This window comes from Tetrao urogallus (assembly GCF_951394365.1).
Source record: "Tetrao urogallus genome assembly, chromosome: 1".
NCBI lineage: Eukaryota > Metazoa > Chordata > Aves > Galliformes > Phasianidae > Tetrao > Tetrao urogallus.
In genome coordinates, this window is record NC_136813.1 from 60,556,212 (window position 1) to 60,577,285 (window position 21,074).

General features: G+C 35.8%; 1 protein-coding gene across 1 annotated transcript in view; it reads right to left on the reverse strand.

The window, feature by feature from the left end:
• Positions 1 to 839: 839 nt before the first annotated feature.
• Positions 840 to 21,074, reverse strand: part of MRPS9 (mitochondrial ribosomal protein S9) — a gene marked incomplete at its 5' end in the record, with an annotated part of 32,819 nt that continues 12,584 nt past the window's right edge. Inside the window, 9 exons of the mRNA XM_079542585.1 lie at positions 840 to 938; positions 2,161 to 2,330; positions 3,151 to 3,259; positions 5,257 to 5,425; positions 8,052 to 8,127; positions 10,848 to 10,930; positions 17,022 to 17,101; positions 19,414 to 19,444; positions 19,540 to 19,602. Of these exons, the coding sequence (XP_079398711.1) occupies positions 847 to 938; positions 2,161 to 2,330; positions 3,151 to 3,259; positions 5,257 to 5,425; positions 8,052 to 8,127; positions 10,848 to 10,930; positions 17,022 to 17,101; positions 19,414 to 19,444; positions 19,540 to 19,602 (873 nt within the window). The 3' untranslated portion in view covers positions 840 to 846. The remainder of the gene's footprint in view (positions 939 to 2,160; positions 2,331 to 3,150; positions 3,260 to 5,256; positions 5,426 to 8,051; positions 8,128 to 10,847; positions 10,931 to 17,021; positions 17,102 to 19,413; positions 19,445 to 19,539; positions 19,603 to 21,074) is intronic.

The window sequence follows — 21,074 nt, forward strand, 5'->3', positions numbered from 1 at the left end:
ACAATTATAGACAGGAGGTGGGCTGCACTGTCATCACCTCCTGCTTCTGATTTTAAAAAAAGAAAATTCTGACTGGATTTGGCAAAGAGTCCAATGTTATCTTTGTGCATTAGCCATATTCAGAAATTGCCTCTTTGATCAGATCCCCTGAGATTTGAAAGGTTGGAGAAGATTAACTTCAGCCTAACCCCACTAGCTGCTTTTGCGTTTGATGGAAGAAAAAACCCTGACTCCTCCAGAGGGTGATTCAGAGCACCTAAAATTAGATGCTTCATATGAATCACTTCCTCCTTAACTCTGGGGAGTATCCTGGAGGCAGTTTCCACCATCAGAAGTGAGCCTTTGCGAATGTTTCCCTACCAGTATCCCCTCAACAGCTGTCAGTGTCATTCTAAGTAGTTTCCTCAACTCCACCACAGCTTAGGTTGAGTTCTGTGGATCACTTATCCTCAGATACCTGAGATGCAAAAAGGAAGGCACTTCAACACTCAGCCAACACCTGTTTAGGAGCTGCCTAATTCCAGAACTTTGATAGCCGAGTCAGTAAATGAGCAGGTTCATTTTTCAAAAATGTACAATCCACCAACAGTTTCACAAACTGTTACTGACTTCAGTAGAGCTAAAAAGCCGGCGCTCAGAATTTGTTATTTCAACAAATTGTGTGACAATTTTCAATGATTTAAAATTAATTTTGAGAAAGCTATTTGTTGATTCTTAAGTAGAGAACACGCTATTTTTAACTGTAAAAAGTCTTTATTGTTAAATATATTATCCCACAGTTTTAAATCGTAATTTGCTATGCGTTGAAACTCTTGGAGCATTCTGCCTCTCCTGAAATACTCAGACTTATCGCTTTTTCCAGGTGAACTTTCGTCGTGCTCCCTCTTGGCCAGGCTTCTTCCGCTCCCTCACACGTGGATCAACTGTCAGCAGCCCAGCTACAAAACAGAGAAGCACCCACTTGTTATTAGTTTGTACGTGAATTACAGCACCTAGAAGGATAAAGGTCCTGTGTAAAACAAGCTAAAATGGATCCGTTTCATAAGTTTCTCCAGTTCAGTTTCTTTGGTAACTGAACTTTCTTCACGTTTTACTTTATGGACATTAAGAAATTCCATGACATCCCATTACAGATTTTGTTTAAGCCTTTAGAGCAATGGTCTCTAACTTTCTAAATTGCACACTCCTATCTGTAAAAGATTTTTAAACAAGCACCTCAATTACATATATTCATTCATTTACTAATTACATATGTGCACTACTGAAGTTCTAGTATTTTATCTCCTGTATCACAAGGGATCTTGTGCACTCTGTTCAGAATTATGCTGATCTCCTTAAAGGTACCAGACTCATTAAAATATCAGTTGACAAGAGTATTCCCAGCAAATCTCACTTGTTGATACTGAACAATTGTAATCAGAGAATCTTGTTGCAAAAACACTAGCACAAACAGAGCTTTACATCTGCTGATGGCAACAGAGTGGAAAAAATATTAACAGTTTTGCCAATAATAAACAAAGGTAATCCTTACTAGTTTGGAAAGAGCATAGTTAAAAGTTCCCTGTTCATAATTCTTTATTTTCTGGAACAGTACTGCATCTAATCACTCCGAAATATCAAATACTGCAGTTATTCCATCTTATTTAAGTAAATTGCCAACTTTAATGTAAGAGAAAAGAAACTCCTTCAAGTCCAGCTCATTTCATATAGTATGTTTATGCTCATTATTATCTCTTTGAAGCTACAGTGCTTAAGTTTGAGAATAAAACTTTCTATATGTGAACAAGACACAACTATGCAAGTAAAATGAAATACAATTTCAACACCCTACAGCTCACAGTGTTCAATCCAGACTTCTTTGATACTGAATCTACAAGCTCGTTCTGTGATTTTACGTAGATGCAATATAAGCTGCTTTATAAGATCTAGCAGAGGTCATGAACAGATGGAAAAACTCTGAAGTCGTCCAAAATGTATACAAAGGATGCTAGGAAAAAAATGAAAACAATTCATGAAGTCAGAGCCCATTCATACAGCATACAAGGTTTCACTGGGATTATTTATTCAAATTTGCACAATCTGCTCCTTAATTACTCTTGTATTAATTCACTTAAACTAGAAACACACTGGGAAACACTGAAATCAAGTCTCCATTCCCACCTTGTCTCATAAATTCCACTTCTTTTTCAGTCACAAAACTTCGCAAGGCTTTTGCAGCGGCTAAACGTATTGCTCCAGCCTGTGATGATCTTCCTCCACCAGAGACTGTGCAAATTGTGTCATACTTTCCAATTCTGTCCAGGAACTGAAAAGGGAACAACAACTGTTCTCTAGAAATAAAAAAATAAAAAAATACTCATAATGGATTCAAATTGTATATGAGGTTGTTGTGTACATTTTCTATCACATTATACACAAAGCCAGTTAACTTTAAAATAGATATTCAGAAAGGTATTTACATCCCTGAGGTATCACTGAAATAAAAGAGATCAATACGGAATTAGCAGCAATTTTCAAACTGTCAATGTTAAGTACATGAAGTTCAGTTTTGCAATTAATTTTGTCTTGCTAATTATCTGTGCATGCCAAGATCTGGATATTACAACTGAGAAATCTCTCATCCTATTCTTCAGTTCAGAAGCCAAAGGTTTACCAAAAGGTCGACAAAGAAAGGTTTCTGTCCTTTTTGAGAAGTCTCCTCTATAGCAAGCTGTGCACATCATTCAAAATCTGAACCAACATATGAAGTTTCCCACCTTGTTTGCTTCCACTATATATGACTGAGTAATTACACACGAATATAATGTGCCAATCTCTCAGGAAACACTTCCATACTTTTCTTTTTTAATTATTATTTCTTTAAATTAAACTGCGAGTCCTTTCTAAAGCTACCAAAATTCATGTTGTTTCTGCACCCCTGCAGAAAGGGAAATGACAAAGAAAACAAGGCTTGCCAATCAGTTCCTATATTACCGACTCCTGAAAAGTAGGAGCAAAATAGACTAATCTTCATAAAATAGGCAGTAATACATAAGAAAAAAGATCATAGCACCAACTCTAGAATATAGAACTGAAACATAATTGCATAGCATTACTTCTGGTGGAATGTTTTCAGTACATGAGAAATACACAATTTCATCGTGCTCTCACCTGTCCTGCAGGACTGGGAAGTAACGTAAAACATCTATTCCATTCACTGTAATTTTTCCAGTCCCATTGCCATAAACTACTGCAGTAGCTCTTGATGTTTTTCTCACACCTTAAATAAAGAACAATCTGTTACGTGCCTTTAATTTTCTAAAGAATTTCAAATACCCAGGAAGTCAAGCTGATCTTTACACTTCCATACAATACCAGACGTTCCATTTTGGAGGCTGATGCAGCAGCAACAACAACAAAAATGGGGGCGAAGGGGAGGAGGAGTAAATATAAACAATGAACAATCAGTTTTAAATATATTTTGATCAATACTATTAGGGGTGGGAAAAAAAGTGAATTGATGTGGAGTTGTTTAAAGTCTACCTCCCATAAGTTCAGAAGGTCAGGACACTTTCTGGACCTGATGAGATCAATGTATCCAAAAATTAACTGCTTGCTCAACACCTATGCACAATTTCAAACTTTAATGACTTCATAAAAAACAAATAAAGTTTAAAAATATTCACATGGAAAAGGTTAACACTAACTACACTGATATAAGCAATGCCTGTGCAACATTTAGCATTGCTTCCTCTGAAATTACTAGATGCAATTCACATTCATGTTAAAATATAAACTCTACCCTAAAGCCTCAGAACAATCTTCTGTAGCACAAAGGAAACAATCATTGTTATAATGAAAGAAATTAGACATTTTGCTTAATTTAGAGGGATGATGGGACACAAACAAGACTCTTCTTGAATGTATTACGATGGCTTTTCTTAAATAAGATGGCTGGTGTAAATACAGTAACTACTATTCTGAAGACACCACAAAAAAAAAAAAAAACAGTGTAGATTAAATTCCAGTTTGGCTCTTTCACACTTCTTTGTTATCATGTCATCTTGAAGTCAACTCAGCGAAAACAGTTTGCCAGCCATTTTGGTTCTCAAGTTCATAAAATTATAGCATGGCTTGTGTTGGAAGAAATCTCAAACATCACCATCTGGTTCCAACCTCCCTGATGTGGGCAGGGTTGCCAACCAGAAGATCAGACTGCCCAGGAACCCACAGCCTGGCTTTCAATACCTCCAGGGATGGGGCACCTACAACTTCTCTGAACAGTCTGTTCCACGGCACCCTGAGTGAAGAACTTCTTCCTAACACCCAATCTAAACTTCTCCTCTTTCAGTTTAAATCCATTCTCTCTTGTCCTAACACTATCAACCCACATGAAAAGTCTGTCCCCCATCTGTATGTAAGCTCCTTTCAATGACTGGAAAATCATAATGAGGTTTCCCCACAACCTTCTCTTCTCCAAGCTAAACAATCCCAACTCCCTCAATCTTTCGTCACAGGAGAGGTGCTCCAGCCCAGCGAACAGTACTCATCCCTTTTAAAAGTACAGTATGAAATATGTATGTGAATGCACAGATCTGCATGATTTGTTCAAAAGGTCTTCAGACATTCCTATCTGTGTTGTTGCTATATTAGTTTTCCCAGACAATTACTCTTGGCTCTTCTCTAATATCATCTCCGTCCCAGCACCAGTGACTGATTCCTGCCTGTCTCATAATGCCAGCTATCAACCTGCTTGAAAAATTAAGCTTCCTAATTCTCTGCATTTTCCTCAGCTGTTTGTGTACACTGAAATGCCTTGCTACTTATTCTTTGTATCTTCAAAATTCTCATTTGATGAGCCACCTACACATACAAGCCATGCTAAAACTTACTTGTAGGTCTCTAAGCACACCACTTTCATACAAAGCACCAGTGTTGTAGCCATGGAACTCTGTGTGTTTGTGCTCCTCTCAGCCCTCTCTCCATTATGGTCAACAGACAACTTTTCACAGTAAATTTTTTTTTTTTATTGTATTTGTAGAACAAGGAGGTCCTCTCTGCAAAGGTCTCAGAACTCACAGTTGATACACTGTGCCAAAAACTTTGACTTTGCCTCTATCATAACTCAGTTTTTCAGCACATAATTAACAATTACATATCCAATATACATATAAGTATATAAAAAGAAGCATTCAAACCGAGTCATGCACACATTCACATTATAAAGAACATAGTGCGAAGAAAACAAATCTGCACCGACCAACTTGAAGTTATTACCTTCACCAGTGCTGAAGGCCACTCCTTGCTCATCATACTTCAAGGGCTCAATAGATACTTTTTGCAACTGCACAGCAATTTCTTTGGAAAACTTTTTAATATAATTCTCCTCGATGTCACCGCATGGCAACGTCATCAATTTTTCTAAGAGTCGAATAAACCTTGAGTACTGTAGACAACAAGACTTCATTAAAGGATGCAAGTGTAATTGCATTTGCTAAAACTTTCTATTTTTACATACTTGATCTTTCTACTTCACTTTTATTGATGATTTCTGACAAGATGACACTTCTGCACCTACATGCTGATTTAAGAACAGCATGCAGATGCATCATTTTTTGTGTGACTAAAGATACCTAGTTCTTTCTTCAGGCAACAATGAAGCATTAATTCAAAGTATAACCAACCCCTTCATAATACGGGATTACTGTATTAGAATGAAGTTCATCTCACTTTTTAAAAGAAAACATTGAGGGGGTCTTCATTCTTTTATTATTATTATAATGGCAAAAGAAAAAGATTTTCATTTTCAGTAAGTCAGCTCATTCATTCACTTGGAAGTAATTTTATTTCACTAAACTGAACCTCTTAAATGATTATATTTCACAATATATACAGGAAATACCTATCTATCTATCTTTGGCTGTTCAAGCTGAGTTACTTTAATGTTTATGATTTCCTTTAAAACCTAACAATCAAGCTATTTAAAAATTCAAGAGATACTTGACTTAAAGGGCAACCTCTTGAGATAAATTATCCTTTGCTACTGTGTGGTTCTCTTTCCCCCTTACACCCTCTCCAAAGTTCTTCAACACGTGATTAAAGAGTAAACACCACTGTGTTAACCCCTTTGTGCTAAAAGCTGGGATGTCCCATTAAGCATTACTGGCGAGAGCAACAGATAGCTAGTCACAGGGCATGAAGGTATGCCATCTTCTAAAATGGATTTTTCATACAGACATTGGATCTTTATTCTTGAAACTTCCTTTACTTACAAGTCCTTATTCAAGAACTTATTTTTTTGTTCTGCTTCCAGAATTTTCAGCACAAAATTATTATTATTATTTTTTCTGTAATCTAGCAACAGACTCTGGAGTTCTGACATCACTCAATTTCTACCTTATGATCTGACACAGATCTGCGGTAAAGCCTTCAAAGATGAGGAATATGAATAAGCTAAGGTTTAACTGATACAGAGGCTGCAGGTGAAGAAAGCTCCCAAGAGTTTTTTTCACGTACACAGTATGAATAAAAAAAACCCAACAATTATAATTTTGTCTAATAAAGCACCACAGAAAACTTCTTTGCAGTGGCAAAATAAAAGAATTTGAGCAGGTAACACCAGCAGCTCATTCTCAGCTTCAAATACATTTAAACATCAGTGGTTGTCCTATAGGCTGAGAATGTGGTTTTACATTCAAGAGGCCTAAACATGACATAAGGTCTTTTTTTCCCCACCCATCTACTGCACAATCTTTACAGATGTGCTGTGTGCAAAAACCAATCAGGAACACTGAACTGACTGTTGTACAAGCAGATCAGTTCCTGGGACTCTAAGAACAAAACCAACCATCCCAAATGCAGAAGCTACCGAAAACACTGAGCTTGTAACTACTTCTATTAGAAGCAAGATAGCTGAAATCTCCTTGGTATACCAGAATGGAGATTTACAACAGCAATTTCAAAACTCAGACTTGAGGAAATGAATCTGCTGAAGACCTTTAACTTCACCCATAAACAGCCAGCTGTCACGTGTTACTGTTCTGTATGACAAATGAGCAAGGGGCATCTTTGCTACTGTTGTACTATTTTTGTAATGATATTGTCCAAAAGGGATTCAAGAACACAGTAGGTGGAAAAAAAAATACTTGGAATGCTCAGATTTGTGTTTTATTTGTTTTATTTATTTTTATTTTCTGGTACTATCATATTCAAGCTTGAACTTCCAAAACAAACCTGAAGTTGTTCAGTCACACAGTTGTTACAAAACCTAATGCTGTTTAAAAAGCTCTGAATAAGAAAACAAGTTGCAATATAAAGAAGTACTCTGAATCTGTGATCAAACAAAGTGATGCAACCTACTGATACTGGGAAAACTACAGAAAATTTTCTCTCTTCTCCCATACTTCATATCAAGAATAACCAAGGAGCCATCCCAGATCAGACCACAGACAGTGCAGCCTTATATCTTGTTTCTGATATTTGATTCTGTAGCCAATCACTAAGAAAATGAATTCTTATTTCTGACCATCTTTCTCTGTTACTTTTCTATCACTTAGGTATATTATGCCAAACATTCTCCACGGGTTTATCATTTAACACACACAAATCCATTGTGTTTCCCATCTTTATTGTTAGAGAAGAGGTGAAAGGGTTTAGTCCCATTTTTTCATCTGTAATTAGAATTTCTATTATAAGTTGTCACTGCGCTCAATCCCTGATAACACAATTAGACGACGAGTGTTTTTACTCCGGGCCTCACAATGCCACCAGAAGAAAAACTAAGCTATGTTAGCTTTAAGTCAGGGTTAGAAAATCCTAAATTGTTCTGTGCTGTGGTACTTTAAAAAAAAAAAAAAAAAGAAAAAAAAAAAAAAAAGGGACACTGGGCACTTTTAAAGGCAACATGAAATCAGTGGGATAGTGCTCTAAGCATATATATTTTCATAGGAAGGTTGGCAAATCTTTTAAAGAACACCTGCCTCTACGTAGCACCTCTTAAAAACAAAAAAATGCACGGAGTCCGTGTTTTGAAGACACAAGCCTCCTTCAGATTAGAAAGATTAATTACTTACATCATCATCTGACAGTTTTTCTAACAACATTCCTTCCAATTCCGTCTTAGTCACCCATCTGCTGCCAACCAGGTTTCTGTTAAAAATATCACATATATTCTCCCCTTAATTAACCAAGCAATTAGAGTTGCATCACAAAGGACCACACTTACAGTCTTAGTTCAGAAACACATTTTCCATCACAAATGAATACAGATCCCATAGGAAAGAGGATAAGGCCTATGCTGATTTTCAGAGATATTTTGGAAGGAACAGCAACTTCACATACTGAATGTATCAAATTTACGTATTTCACCTGCATTTTTCATATTACTGAAGCCTCATACAGAGCAGGAGTAATCTTGTAAAAGTAAGCTATCTACTCCACAGCTTAAAATTTAATTTACATTGGTTTTTAGTTTTAGCTCTCTGCTTAGAAAAGCCTGGCTTACAAGCAACAAAGAAAAAAATAAAAGGCAGGATGTTAAAAAAAAAATCTGAAGCATCAAAATTTTGTCTGTGCTCTTCAATACCAGAACTCCTTTAGCAGTAACCATGGTCAAAGTAACAACATACCTTATCTTACTGACTATGCAATCTTGATATGCTCAGTACAGTAACTGTACTGAAATGATTGTAATTGCACAGATAGTTTCAAGAAAACAACCTCGTATGCAGATGTTAACACAAACAAAAAAGCTTGCAACAAGTCTCTGGGAAACAAGTATCACGCAAAGACTGACAATACAATGCCAAAGTTTCCCAGTAAATTTAAGGCAAAGCAGGAGCAGCAGCTTTCTCATATCTGTAGGTTGGGGTTTTTCTGTGGTTTTCTGCTTTGTTTTTTAAGAGAAATTATCTTAATGAACAAGTTCTGATTCAGAAAAGCATTCCTACTCAAGGTGATTTTGAATACTACTTATAAAGTATGTTTCTAATGTTTCTCTAAATCAAAAGAAATGCTGGTTCTAATAGGAATTTAAAGAAGTTCCCAATTCTGATAAACTCAAGTATACAGTACATGTATTTACAAATAGCTACTTCCTGTGAAATCAGTAATTTATTTATTTTAAATATATGAAAAGCTATAAGCTTAAGTGTTTCAAGGTCAACTTCCAATCCTTCAGTTAATATTACAGTGTGTCCATGATAGATTGTTTTCTGGAAAAAAAGTAAAGATTTCCCTCCCTCTCCTACCTACCTTGAGGAGATAAATTATCCAGGCTAATCTCAGAGGAAGTACCACATCCCTTAAATCCTTTAAACTCTCAGAGCTTTTATAAACATAACAGAAGGAGGGGATAAAAACAAACCACACTTTCAACCCTCACTACCTTTAGGTCATTTTTCACATCAGTAAATCCACCATCTGAGCTCTGCAAGGAGTTAGGTTATTTTTCAGCAGTATACACCAAGCAACTAAATTCATTTGTTCTCGTCTGTTTAGAAACTAGCATGAATCTATGACAAAACATACTGTGGCTCATAGGATGCTATATAGACACCATGAAGAAACATTAACTTCTTAAGTAACTCTTATTTAAGAAAGAAATAATCTCAACAAGTTTAACACTTTCTCTTCCTCAAACAAATGGCTGAAAACAAGACAAGCCAACATGATCTGCAACTAAAACCACACACATCTGGCCAGAAAACGCAGAGCAAGAACAAAGAAAACAATTAGGACACTGAAAAAAGAGTAATCATGCAAAAAAAAACCCACACTGAAATAAGGCTTCTAGCTGTATCCAAAAGCAAGAACACAGCTTAAGAGAAGCAAATAGTTATTAAAGCATACACTCATTTCAAAGAGCTGTACACATGGAGAAACCAACTACAGCATTCTCCACAACTTGTTCTGGTTAATATACATAAATACATAATACCCAGTGGATAGAGGTAAGCTGAAGAGCTTGCTGTGCTCACCAGAAAAGTTAAAGGAAGAAGAGAAACTTAATTCAATTCCTAGTAATGGTGATATTTACACAAACTCAAACAACTTCTAAAATGACTATGGTTTTGACAAGCTAGATTTTCAAAGCCTTTAAAAGAAAAATAACAAAGGATTTTGACGGTCTTCAAAGAGGTATTGGTAAGTAAAAATACTCAAGAATTGTAATTAATGAAAAACTATTACAAAGCTCAGCTTCGGCCTTCAGATTTTTCCAAGAATCAAGCAATTTATTTGGTACTTACAAAGGCCTTGTTTTCTCAAAGAGCTTACCACCCTTTCAAAAATCGTTAATGAAGAAATAATTAGAAAACTTTACACAGACACAAAGAACCCTGCATACCCTCTAAATATTTTCAAGATGCACTTGCAAGAGAGTGGTGAGGTGCTGGAACAGGCTGCCCAGAGAGGTTGTGGATGCCCCGTCCCTGGAGGTGTTCAAGGCCAGGTTGGATGGGGCCCTGGGCAGCCTGGTCTAGTGTTAAATGGGGAGGTTGGCTGCCCTGCCTGTGGCAGGGGGGTTGGAGCTTGATCCCTGAGGTCTCTTCCAATCCAAGCCATTCTACGATTCCATGATTGCAGAAGTTTTATAGAGGACAGAACATTGGAAAGAACAGAGAGAGATATTAAAGAGCAAGAGAAATAGCTGGGAGTTCCCCAACTTCAGGAGTAAGCAATGAGTACTCCACACATATGGATTACAGACAGACTTTTAAACCTGACATTAGCATACAAATGTTAGCCAAGTAATCGGAAAAAAGTCTGAAAATGTATTCAGGCAGGATGGGGGAACTACACAATGTGCCAAAACAACCAAAGCATTTCAAGAAAATTAATCTCAAGATCCATTCCAACTGGAAACTTACTTTTTCTCCTTCTGCAGAGAAAAGCCCTGAGCAGCCAGTTGGTCTTGATGTCTCTGAACATTTAGTAGTTTTTCATATGTTTCCTAAAATATAAGGAGAATAATGAAATGCATTTCCCGTTCAATAGTAAGTGCATTTTAATAGCAAAGTCTTTGTTTTCACTGTCCAAACATCTAGAATTCAAGACAAACAAGCAGAGCTCTAACAAATAAGATTAAAAAAGTTACATTCAAGCAAAATTTGTGAACATTTAGTCAGTATATATAATATTTTCATATGTGATTCAATGTAGTTTATATTGAATTCTGCTCTTTTTCTTCAGTGTTTGTTGCCCTCTTAGAACACAGGGCTCATACAAAAATTCTCAAATACATACAGTAAAACAGCTACATCTGTATAACGGATGTCTCCAAAACATAAAGCACAATGATTTCAGTACAGCATCCACGTTTCAGCTTCTTCAAAAAATTGAGAACATTGAAAATTGCAGATTATTTCATTTAGCAACATTTTTGTACATTTAGATTGTCAGTTTTAACAGTGGTTTGTATCAATCAGAATTCCCTGTTACCGTGGCACACTCCCAGGGACAGTTACACATTTACATACATTTATCAAAAGCAGAATTTCTACTCTTTCAAACATTGCAGATATACCAGCTCCGATTTTTTTGCACAACTCTTCTTTCAGAGCAGTTTCCTTGCTATTCACAGCTATGCATTTCCAAACCATGTTGCTGTGACAGTGATTTACAACTTCAGAAAACCGAAAGCAAAAAATACTCAAAAAGCCATACTGAAAATATGACAGGAGTAATATTTTAATGAAGTATTTTCACTTGTCGTCAGTTCAGAAACTTTCAAAATATTCTATTCTAAAATTCTACATCCAGTACTTTGAATTACAAAAGTGATTTAAAACACAAGTTAATATTCTGAGAAATAATTACAAGTAATACTGAGGAAAAAGAACTTTTGTACTACAACAAAGTTAATAAATGCCAAATCATTTACTTCCAGTAAGATGTGAAAACACAAAGCTTGTAATCAATTCTACATACTTACATTACAAAAGAACAAATCAGGAGAAGAAATGTGAGAAAACTATGTACTGTCAAAAATTAACCACTGCAATTCTATTCTCAACATAAGTAATATTGTGATTTGCATCAGGATGCAATGAAATTTCTGCAAGTTTACAGTCGTTAAAAACACAAAAAACCACCCCATCCTGCTTAGAGTTGTAAGCACCTACTGCCCAAGCTGATTTATCCACTAATAAAAACACCTGCACACTGACTAAAAACGTGCACTGAAAACATATGAACTAAGAAATGATTGGTATCTGAGCTGTATACAAAGTATTTAAAGGAGGACTATTGAGGCCTGTGATGCAGATCATAGGCAATATTTTTAACAAGATTGTGAAAAAACAGTATTTTTTTTAATAACTCCACAGTACAAAATCCTGAACTGACCACTTCTTGAGACAGCACAAGAACTCACATATTACAGTAGCATGCCTTGAAGAAATCCTTCAATTTTGACAGAGATAACTGTTTTGAGGAGGAACCAGGAAAATTTCTCAATTAAAAAAAGCCCATTTATCTTCACATAGATGGAACAATATATAATAGAGCATAACAAATCTTCAAAAACTTCAAAACTTCAAGGATTCCCAGTCCTCAGAAATACATATATGGATCTGTAAGATAACAAGGTATGGTAGCACCACTTTGGGCAAGATTCACTTCACACCAGCTCTAATAAACTTAACAGCTCTACTTCCAAGCAGACTGCTATGCTGAAATGATTATTTTTTATATAGGAAAAGCAGACACATGGTTTGGGTGAGCGGGCATGACGTATGCCTGACATCAAGAGATTTAGTATGCATTTGTAATTTCACATGAACAAGAACCAGGAACCTTCTGCTCCAGGTAGGGAAAAGAAGGACAGAAAAGTTTTGGCTGCAGATATCTGCAGAGAACTAACTGGAACAGTGGTTTTAGGTTCCAGTGAGCTTTATGAGCTCCCATAGGTGGCAGTCATCAAATGAGGCATGGAGAAGATACTTTGAACGTTGAGAAGACTTGTCAAATAATCAAACAGGGTAATGGAGTATTAGCTCATAAATATAGATTTATAGGTTGGGCTTAGGTTGGAAGGGACATTAAAAGATCATCTAGCTCCAACCTCCATAGTGGGCAGGGTCATCACAAATACATACATGGAGTTCTCACTCATGTGCCAGCCCCTCTGCTTATCTCTTGGAAGGCATGCAGTGCCACCTTCCTAACTGGCAAAGAAGTCAGCTCTGCCTACTCATCAACTTCCATCATATTCATGACACTCCTGCATATATTTTTAATTGGTTTAGTTTTATCGAGATAGATTTTTTACTGAAATAAATAAATAAATACATATATGCACCAACAAAAGCCTAACCCAACTATATCACAGCTCTTTAAAAATGCTACTTAGAGATACATGTAAATAAAATGAGGCATTGGTTGCCACCCACCAATTTTTAGACTCAGAAATTCATTGTTCTAACCAAAAAATTCACAATTATTAACTGTTCATTCCTTAAGACACTCCATAGGTACTCCCAACCAGGGCATGATTAAGTTCTAAAAATGTGCACGTGCAGGAATTAAGACGATCTCTTTAAAATGCTTTGGCTAACCTGCAGTGCTAATTTCCACTGAAATTTAAAAAAATATAGTAAAATACTTTCATGTGCAAAACAAATCAGTAACAAAAGTCAATTCGAATCTCTTACAAGATAGAATTTTGCTCTGAAGTATTGAAAAAAAATGAATGCAAGTGTTTAATCTCTGTATAGACAGAGTCAACAGACTAAAAGAACCACTCACGTGTGCAGTAAAGCATGTGGGTGATTCTTTGCAAAAATCAGGAATTGTGTGTAATGCCCAATAATTTATCTGACAAATCTTCACTCCCCAAAGGCTAAAGAAAGCGCCTTGAAGGCACGCTTGCATTTCCAAAGCTGGCAGGTGAAGATTTTACCAATCACTTCAGGATTCAATAGTCCAATTCATGAATGTACACATCTGTGTGTCTTGTAAACTCAGCTATTACACAATCAAAATAGCTGATTTTACAAGATTGGCTACGAACTGAACTGCTTCCGTATCTAAGAGAACGATCAAATTTCAGACCCATGTAAGGATGCAGCCTTTTAAAATAAGAACTAATATTCTTTTATCCCATATAAAATTTTAGAAAGAAATTAGCAAATGGAAACCCAGAGGACGACATGCTTTTATGTTGTTGTTTTAAATGGAAAATACCTATTACAGCATTAAATTGTAATACTTTGGATTTTGCAAAGTCATTTTTACATAACATTTTTACACTGCATTTTGCCTTTTTGCTTATGTTTTTTCACTTCAGCACGTAGGGTTTTTTTTAAGAGTTGAAATGCTGTTAGATGCATTACCTACTATTTCTGATATTTCTAAAAAAGTAAAGCAGCAGTTATATAAAATTACTATTTTGCTGCATACAGAATTGTACGAAGAGCCCATTGTCTGTTATTCCCCACATTACAAAAATATGACCATATCATCTCTGAAAAACTTGTAAGTTAAATGATGATTAAACATACTACCAAACATTTGTGAAACTGTTTCATGCAGTAAGATTTTTTCATCTATCTGAAGAAAAAGAAACTGTTCTGTCCCTACAGCTAAACTTTATTCAACAGGCAGAACAAAGGAATATAAAGCGAATAACCTTTATGAGAGTTCATTTAATATTCAAGTCATAGCAACGCATACATTGGCTGTTATAACATGTGAATACACAGTATTTCTAATTTCACTAAGTGGATAATATTATTTACTAGCATTAACTACATGAACAATGCTGTTAACACTGATGCCACTGAAAATTAATAAAAGTGAAATTCTGCAGGAGTCTATGCAGTAATTAACAGCCACAAATTCAAGCTAAACATTATGTTTATCCGATTTATTGGACTTAATGTAGCAATTCAAAAGGACATCCTCAAACAGAATTGATCACTTAAACCAGACTGTATTAATGTACAACCCCTTTTTTTTTCCTAGCCAAATTAATTAGCTTTGAGATTTAAAAATACATTTTCTTAAATACACATTAGCCTAATAAGAGGTTAAAACAACACCGGGAATTTCATGCAGATTTCTTCTTTAATTTGGCTAAAAAAAAAAAAAAAAAAAAACCTTAAATCTCATTTAATGGATTCAGGCTTATTGAAGTCTATTTAATGAAGATGTTCAGAAACATTCTAAGAACACTCCAGCACTTAAATATCCTATACTAATGAAATTTGTGTTTGTCAGAGGTTTTGTTTGAAGGTGGCTGCCACTGTTAGAAACAAGATGCACACTATTCTCTTTGAGATTTCCAAGGCAATCTTGCATACTCTAACTACTCAGAAGAGCTAAAAATAAACTTGTGCTCCTTGTAAAATTTGTAATTTCTTCATTATGATGGAATGCAACAAAACATCTTGCCCTTGGGTTGCTCTGTTTCAGCCAAAACAAATGCAAATGGCTTGTCAGATGACAGCTGTTTGATAAGGCTCCTCTACAAGACCTGCATGCTTTACTTTTTTTCCGTGAAACTTGGGATGAAAGGCAGAAGGCAGGAAGAGAATTAATGTAGCATACAGTCTAAAGGCAATGCTACAACCGTGATTAAGTAGAAAAGTTAAAAGGCACAGATTTTCCACAGCCTCGCTGCGTGCAACCCATCCGTGTAACAAGTTGACAGGCCTAGCGCGTCAGCTCCATCATCCTCTCCGACAGCTAAAACGCAGCACTGCATCCCTTTTCAGAGAAAATTTGCGTCTGCACCATGAAGCGTTGTACATTATTTCTTAGCACTGCAGGGGGCTCAAGTCCATATGGAACCTTCACAAATATTACCACAGATCAAACCAGCGGCGTTTCGAGGCAGATTTGACATACCTATTTAAATGAACAGCAGGGGTCCTCGGGCTGCCTCAGGCTGTGCAGGAGAAAACCTCTGTGGAAAGCCTATGCTGCAGCTCCATTACTCAGCAAAGACACACTCTACATTTATCATTCATTTCATTTCTGCCAGGGCAAGAAGCTCATTTGCCCAAGGTCAACAAAAAAAAAAAAAAAAAAAAAAAAGGAGGAAAAGAGTGGGGGGAGCTGGTTTTTATTCTCCTAAAGAAATAAATATACCTGACAAGTGGGGATTTTGTCCTTTGGGTACACAGAATACAAATACCAGATAATTCTAATGAAAACACTACACTCCATAGATCTACGCACTGACTTCGATAACATTTTTTTTTTCTTTGGAGAACAGACTAATCACAGAATTTTTTTTAAGACTGTCAAATGCGGAAAAAAATCCAAAATGTCTGTGGAATTAAATTCTTTGGCATACGGCAGCATTTCTTTCATCTTCTCTAAGTACACATAAGAAACAGGCACATCTTTATAAACTCTTCTAAAGAGACAGATAATGTTTGCCCTACTGATGGTCACAGATATGAAGTGCCTATTCATAACCCACGTTAGGACTTGGGGCCTTGTTATGTTCAGATAAAGCTTCTATCATAAAGGTAAACAGATGCAGATCTTTTACTCCTGGAACCATGCTAATCAGAAAAAAGCCTCAAGTTTGCATGAATGAAACAGTCTCAAAAAAATCAATTAAGCAGTTTAAATGCAAATTTTCTTCACACTAAATGTCAGCACAAATAACGTTTCCTCTAGCTTTGCCCTTCAAGGGAAAAAAAACAATTTTTTTTTTCCAATTTTATCCCACAATCATTTCTCTAGGACTAGCTGTTTTTGTTGTCTGTGCATTCTCCACTACTAACCTTATGCTACTAAGTGGGTACAGCCTACAAGAAAGCGTTCAGACTATTCAGATGCAGATCTCAGCCAAGATTGAAAAATAAATCAAAAATTAAGCAGCAACTGTTACGTACTCTATTCTCCTAAGCGTGACATTAAAACACTCCTAATAACAGACATTATGACAAAAATATACATTGCATCTATCTTCAGTGGTTATATGGCCTCCTGTGAAAATAAAGTAGGAGCTCCTGACGTGCATCTGTAGGATAACACGTACTTGACTTGCAACTAACATTATTTACTATAGATTATGATGTACTTACATGCATTAATGAGTAATACGATTGCTTGCCAGTGTAAAAGAGAAAGTGAAATGGACGGCCATCTTCTCCCCACTGGATTTCTAATGAAAAGCATGGTTAGACAAGAAAGTAATACACACACACTAAAAAAAACCCTTTGTATTTAATTGCAGTTATAAACCTCTTTCGTAATACTGATTACCTTTTTAAGTATCAGAGAGCAAAGACATTTCATAAGTATTCAAATTGTCTGGAAATGCAGTGATTTAGACTACCTTGTTAAAAAGCAATCTCTAGCTGTAATTATAGTGATGTAATATAATACTTCTAAGTATCTCTTTTAACGCGAAGAAATTTCACATGTATGCCTTAAAAAAACTTCAACAGACTGTACTGTTGGCATTACAGATGCAAGTATTCACTTCAGAAATAAGTAAAAATTAAGAGAATTGAAATCCACATAATGCCTGTAAAAGACTAAAGATCAACTGCCCTGGAAAACAATGCTTCAAATGCAGAGCACATTGTTTATTAGCACAACATATCTAAATCAAACCAAGTATTCGTACAATTATTTCTTGCAGGTAACACACTTAACTTCAGAACTTAGGAGATTTTAAGATTTGTTCATGTTGATGCCTTTGGGCTATATTAAAACAGAAGACTGATGCTATAGTTTACATAATTAGTACAGGAACAAAACATTCAATTCAGCACATCCAGTTTATTTTTGTCCATTAAAAAAAGGCTATTTAAAGACACGAATTTCAACCTAAGAAAAAATAACGGATTACCAAACGTAAGCGTCTTAACATGACACCCATCTCTTCCAAATAAAGAAAACTAACAAAAATAAATACCTGTCAGCTTTTTAAAAACTGAACTGCAAAGAAATTTCCAGCCATTTTATCCAGTAAAGTTCACAGGAAGCAATCTATAAGCTACAGACAAAGATAAGACTCCATGAACCTGTCTTGGATAGGTAATACTGAATAAGGATTCGAACATTAAGTAGGAATACAACAGAAGTGCAATGCAAAGGTGCAAATTTTACAAAGATAGAAAAAATAATGTGGTCTTTTACCCACACATACTACTAGGGAATGCATGAATTTCCATTAATGTGGCTATGAAGGCATATTTAGTAGAAATGACTATCCAGGACACATTCTGAAGGATAAATTTATGGCTTTGTACTTAAAATTCTTAATGACACAATGAACAGACAGTCAGGCAACACTGCCTTTAAAAAAAGTATATTGAAAAGTGCTATTTTTAAGACATGTAGATTCATATTAATTAGCTCATACACTTCTTAGGGCAGACTTAGCAACTCAATGAATTCTTTGGCCCTGAAAGAACACAGTAGTAGCTTAGTTCCGCCATAAACAACTCCTGGATTTTAAAATAGCATGATTAACAGTCTTATCCTTTTGCCTTCTACTTTGTATTTCATGTAAGGGGTTAGTTAGATATTAATGCATGATATCATTTGATAGCTGACATCCCACGACTTTTGGCAAAGTGACACCTTTCTAGAAGACGCACAAAGCATCAAGAATCTACTGACTCCAGGTACAGTAAAAGGAAGGAAAGAAAACGCTAGGATTTTGCTGGTACTCAGAAATATATATATATATATATATATATATATATATATATATATATATATATCTGTGACTTAACAGTTCAGTGCGTAAAGAATTCCATACCTGTGCTACTAGTTCATTTTAAATGTCAGGAAAATAAAACGAACAGCAATATCTTTTAAGTATTCTTCATAAAGTTAATTTGGTGATTTCAATCAGATTCTCACCAAGCAACATGCTGCCATGTCACTGATACAAACAAGACTTCCTAAGGTGCCTCAGGGAGGAAAACCAAAGAATATGGATTAAATGCGGAGTTATGACTTTCAGGTAAAAAATAGGACATAATGGGGTGAGTTTACCCTCACACCACTCTCTGTTCTCTCAAATGGCAATTACAAGGCTTAATTTCTCTGTTTTTACAGCACCAAAGTCAGTAAGAAAGCCTTTGGTTTAAAATAGCAGTAACGAATATTTTATGGATGTGATAGACAGCACTGTCAAAAAAAGCTACTGAATACAACAGAAGGTTTTCCTGCAACTTCAGCAAGTCATTCTACATACTGTTTATTTTTAAACAGAGAAAAACATTTATCTATGGTCAGTTCACACGTGCCTGAAAGGACCAGAATCCAGAAGTTTTTTGGTTTTTTATACCAAAAAGCTCTAGTACTAGATCAGCTTTTGCACTGCTCATTAGTAACTCCCCCCCCACCTCCCAAACACACCCATTGTTCCTCACAAGAATAAATCCACAAAAGGCATTTTAAACACACAACAAACCTGTAATACTTATAAGTAAATACAGAATCATGAACACTTACTCCTCTGTTCTGGAAAAATTTCGTTGGGATGCTGCAAATAAATAAATAAACCAGTATCATCAAAAGGAAAAGAGTTATTTGAAATACCATGCTACAGTTATTCAAAAAGGCAACAAAAAATCCTACCTTCATCATTGGTCTGGCTCGTTTGTCGAATAAGCCCGAAGGAAAGAGATAGGCAATAGCTCTCTGAAAACAGAGATCACATATGTAATTTTTCCATAAAAGCAGCATCAAAACACTACTTAGGTTCTTTGTTGTAGATAAAATAGAAGCGCTGCACACGTATAAGCACATCAGTAACAAAGATTACCGCGTGTCTGCTGTGCTGAAAAAAAATTTCCTCAGGAATCCTCGGGAAAAGTAAAACCTCATTGTGACAGTTGCAATCTAATACATCAGAATGAGTGAATCTTCTGCAAAGTTTTGGTTTTTGCAATAAACATTTGTCATTGCTTACCAGAACTACTCAAGTGCAAAGTCTACCTTTCTAACAAGTAGATGTAACACTGTTATCCTAAAGCTTGGAATGCTGCAATTACAGGAAAATAAATACAGGAAATCAAAACAAACGCAGGAAACTAAAACATTTAATTCATCTTTCTGAAACATAATTTTACATAATTTAATAAAGCATTTCATTGAATGCTGCATTTTCAAACCACTGTGAATCACTGCAACCTTTGCTGAAATTGAACTAACAGTGCAGAAAAGGCAGACTCCTCAAGCCCTTTTTCCTTTTTTTAAAAGGTTAATTATCTCACCTTAAAGATACCTAAGTGTTTGCTGTAACAATTTAGAAAATTATATCATGCACTTGTAAACTACCTCGGTTCTTATTAATAACAGCACAAGATGCATCATTTGCTTTTACTTCACTAACATTCTGCGATTCCTGTGATACATAGTCATGATTATTTGCCTCCAATAAAATTACAAATCATTCTGGTAAAATGGAAAGCAAAGCAGGGTTAATTCCAACGGGATGTATCTGTTCAACATTGTCTTGCCATCTCTATTCAATGCAACTGAAACATACGTGTGCATTTTTGCTTTATTTACAGAAAGGCTGGAGTTGGAAGAGACCTCTGGAGGTCAACTGGTCCAACCCCAGCTCAGGCAGGGCCACTCAGAGGAGGCTGCCCAGAGCCACATCTAGGTGGCTTTAGAAGATCTCCAAGGAAGGAAAACTTATTAAACATGACAGCTGCTTATTTCCATTTGTTTTGAAAACTAAAAAGGCAAAGCTAACCATCAGAACCCCCCAGATGCAGGGCTCTGGCAGGCATGACAAACTTCATACAGTGGGTAGCAGAACTTGAGATAGAAGTCTTTTGTTTGATAACATGGACTGAATAAATCTCTGGCTGTAGACTCATTTATATATTGGTTAGGCAGTAAGGAAAAGTAGAATTACAATTGAATCTCAGTTAAAATAACTTATCCTAAGAAGAATGTCCATTAGGCAACCTAAGGGCTATTATTTGCTGATAATTTTTTCCACGGATATGGAGCAGTTTGTCAGTGCTTCAACGGATTTAATACGCACAGAGTGTAAAAGGACCTAACCTATTACTTTCATTAATCCCCTACTGGTATTCTGAACAGAAATTTTGAGAATTCCGAAGCAAACAAAAGGCTTAACTTGATTTTATGAAATG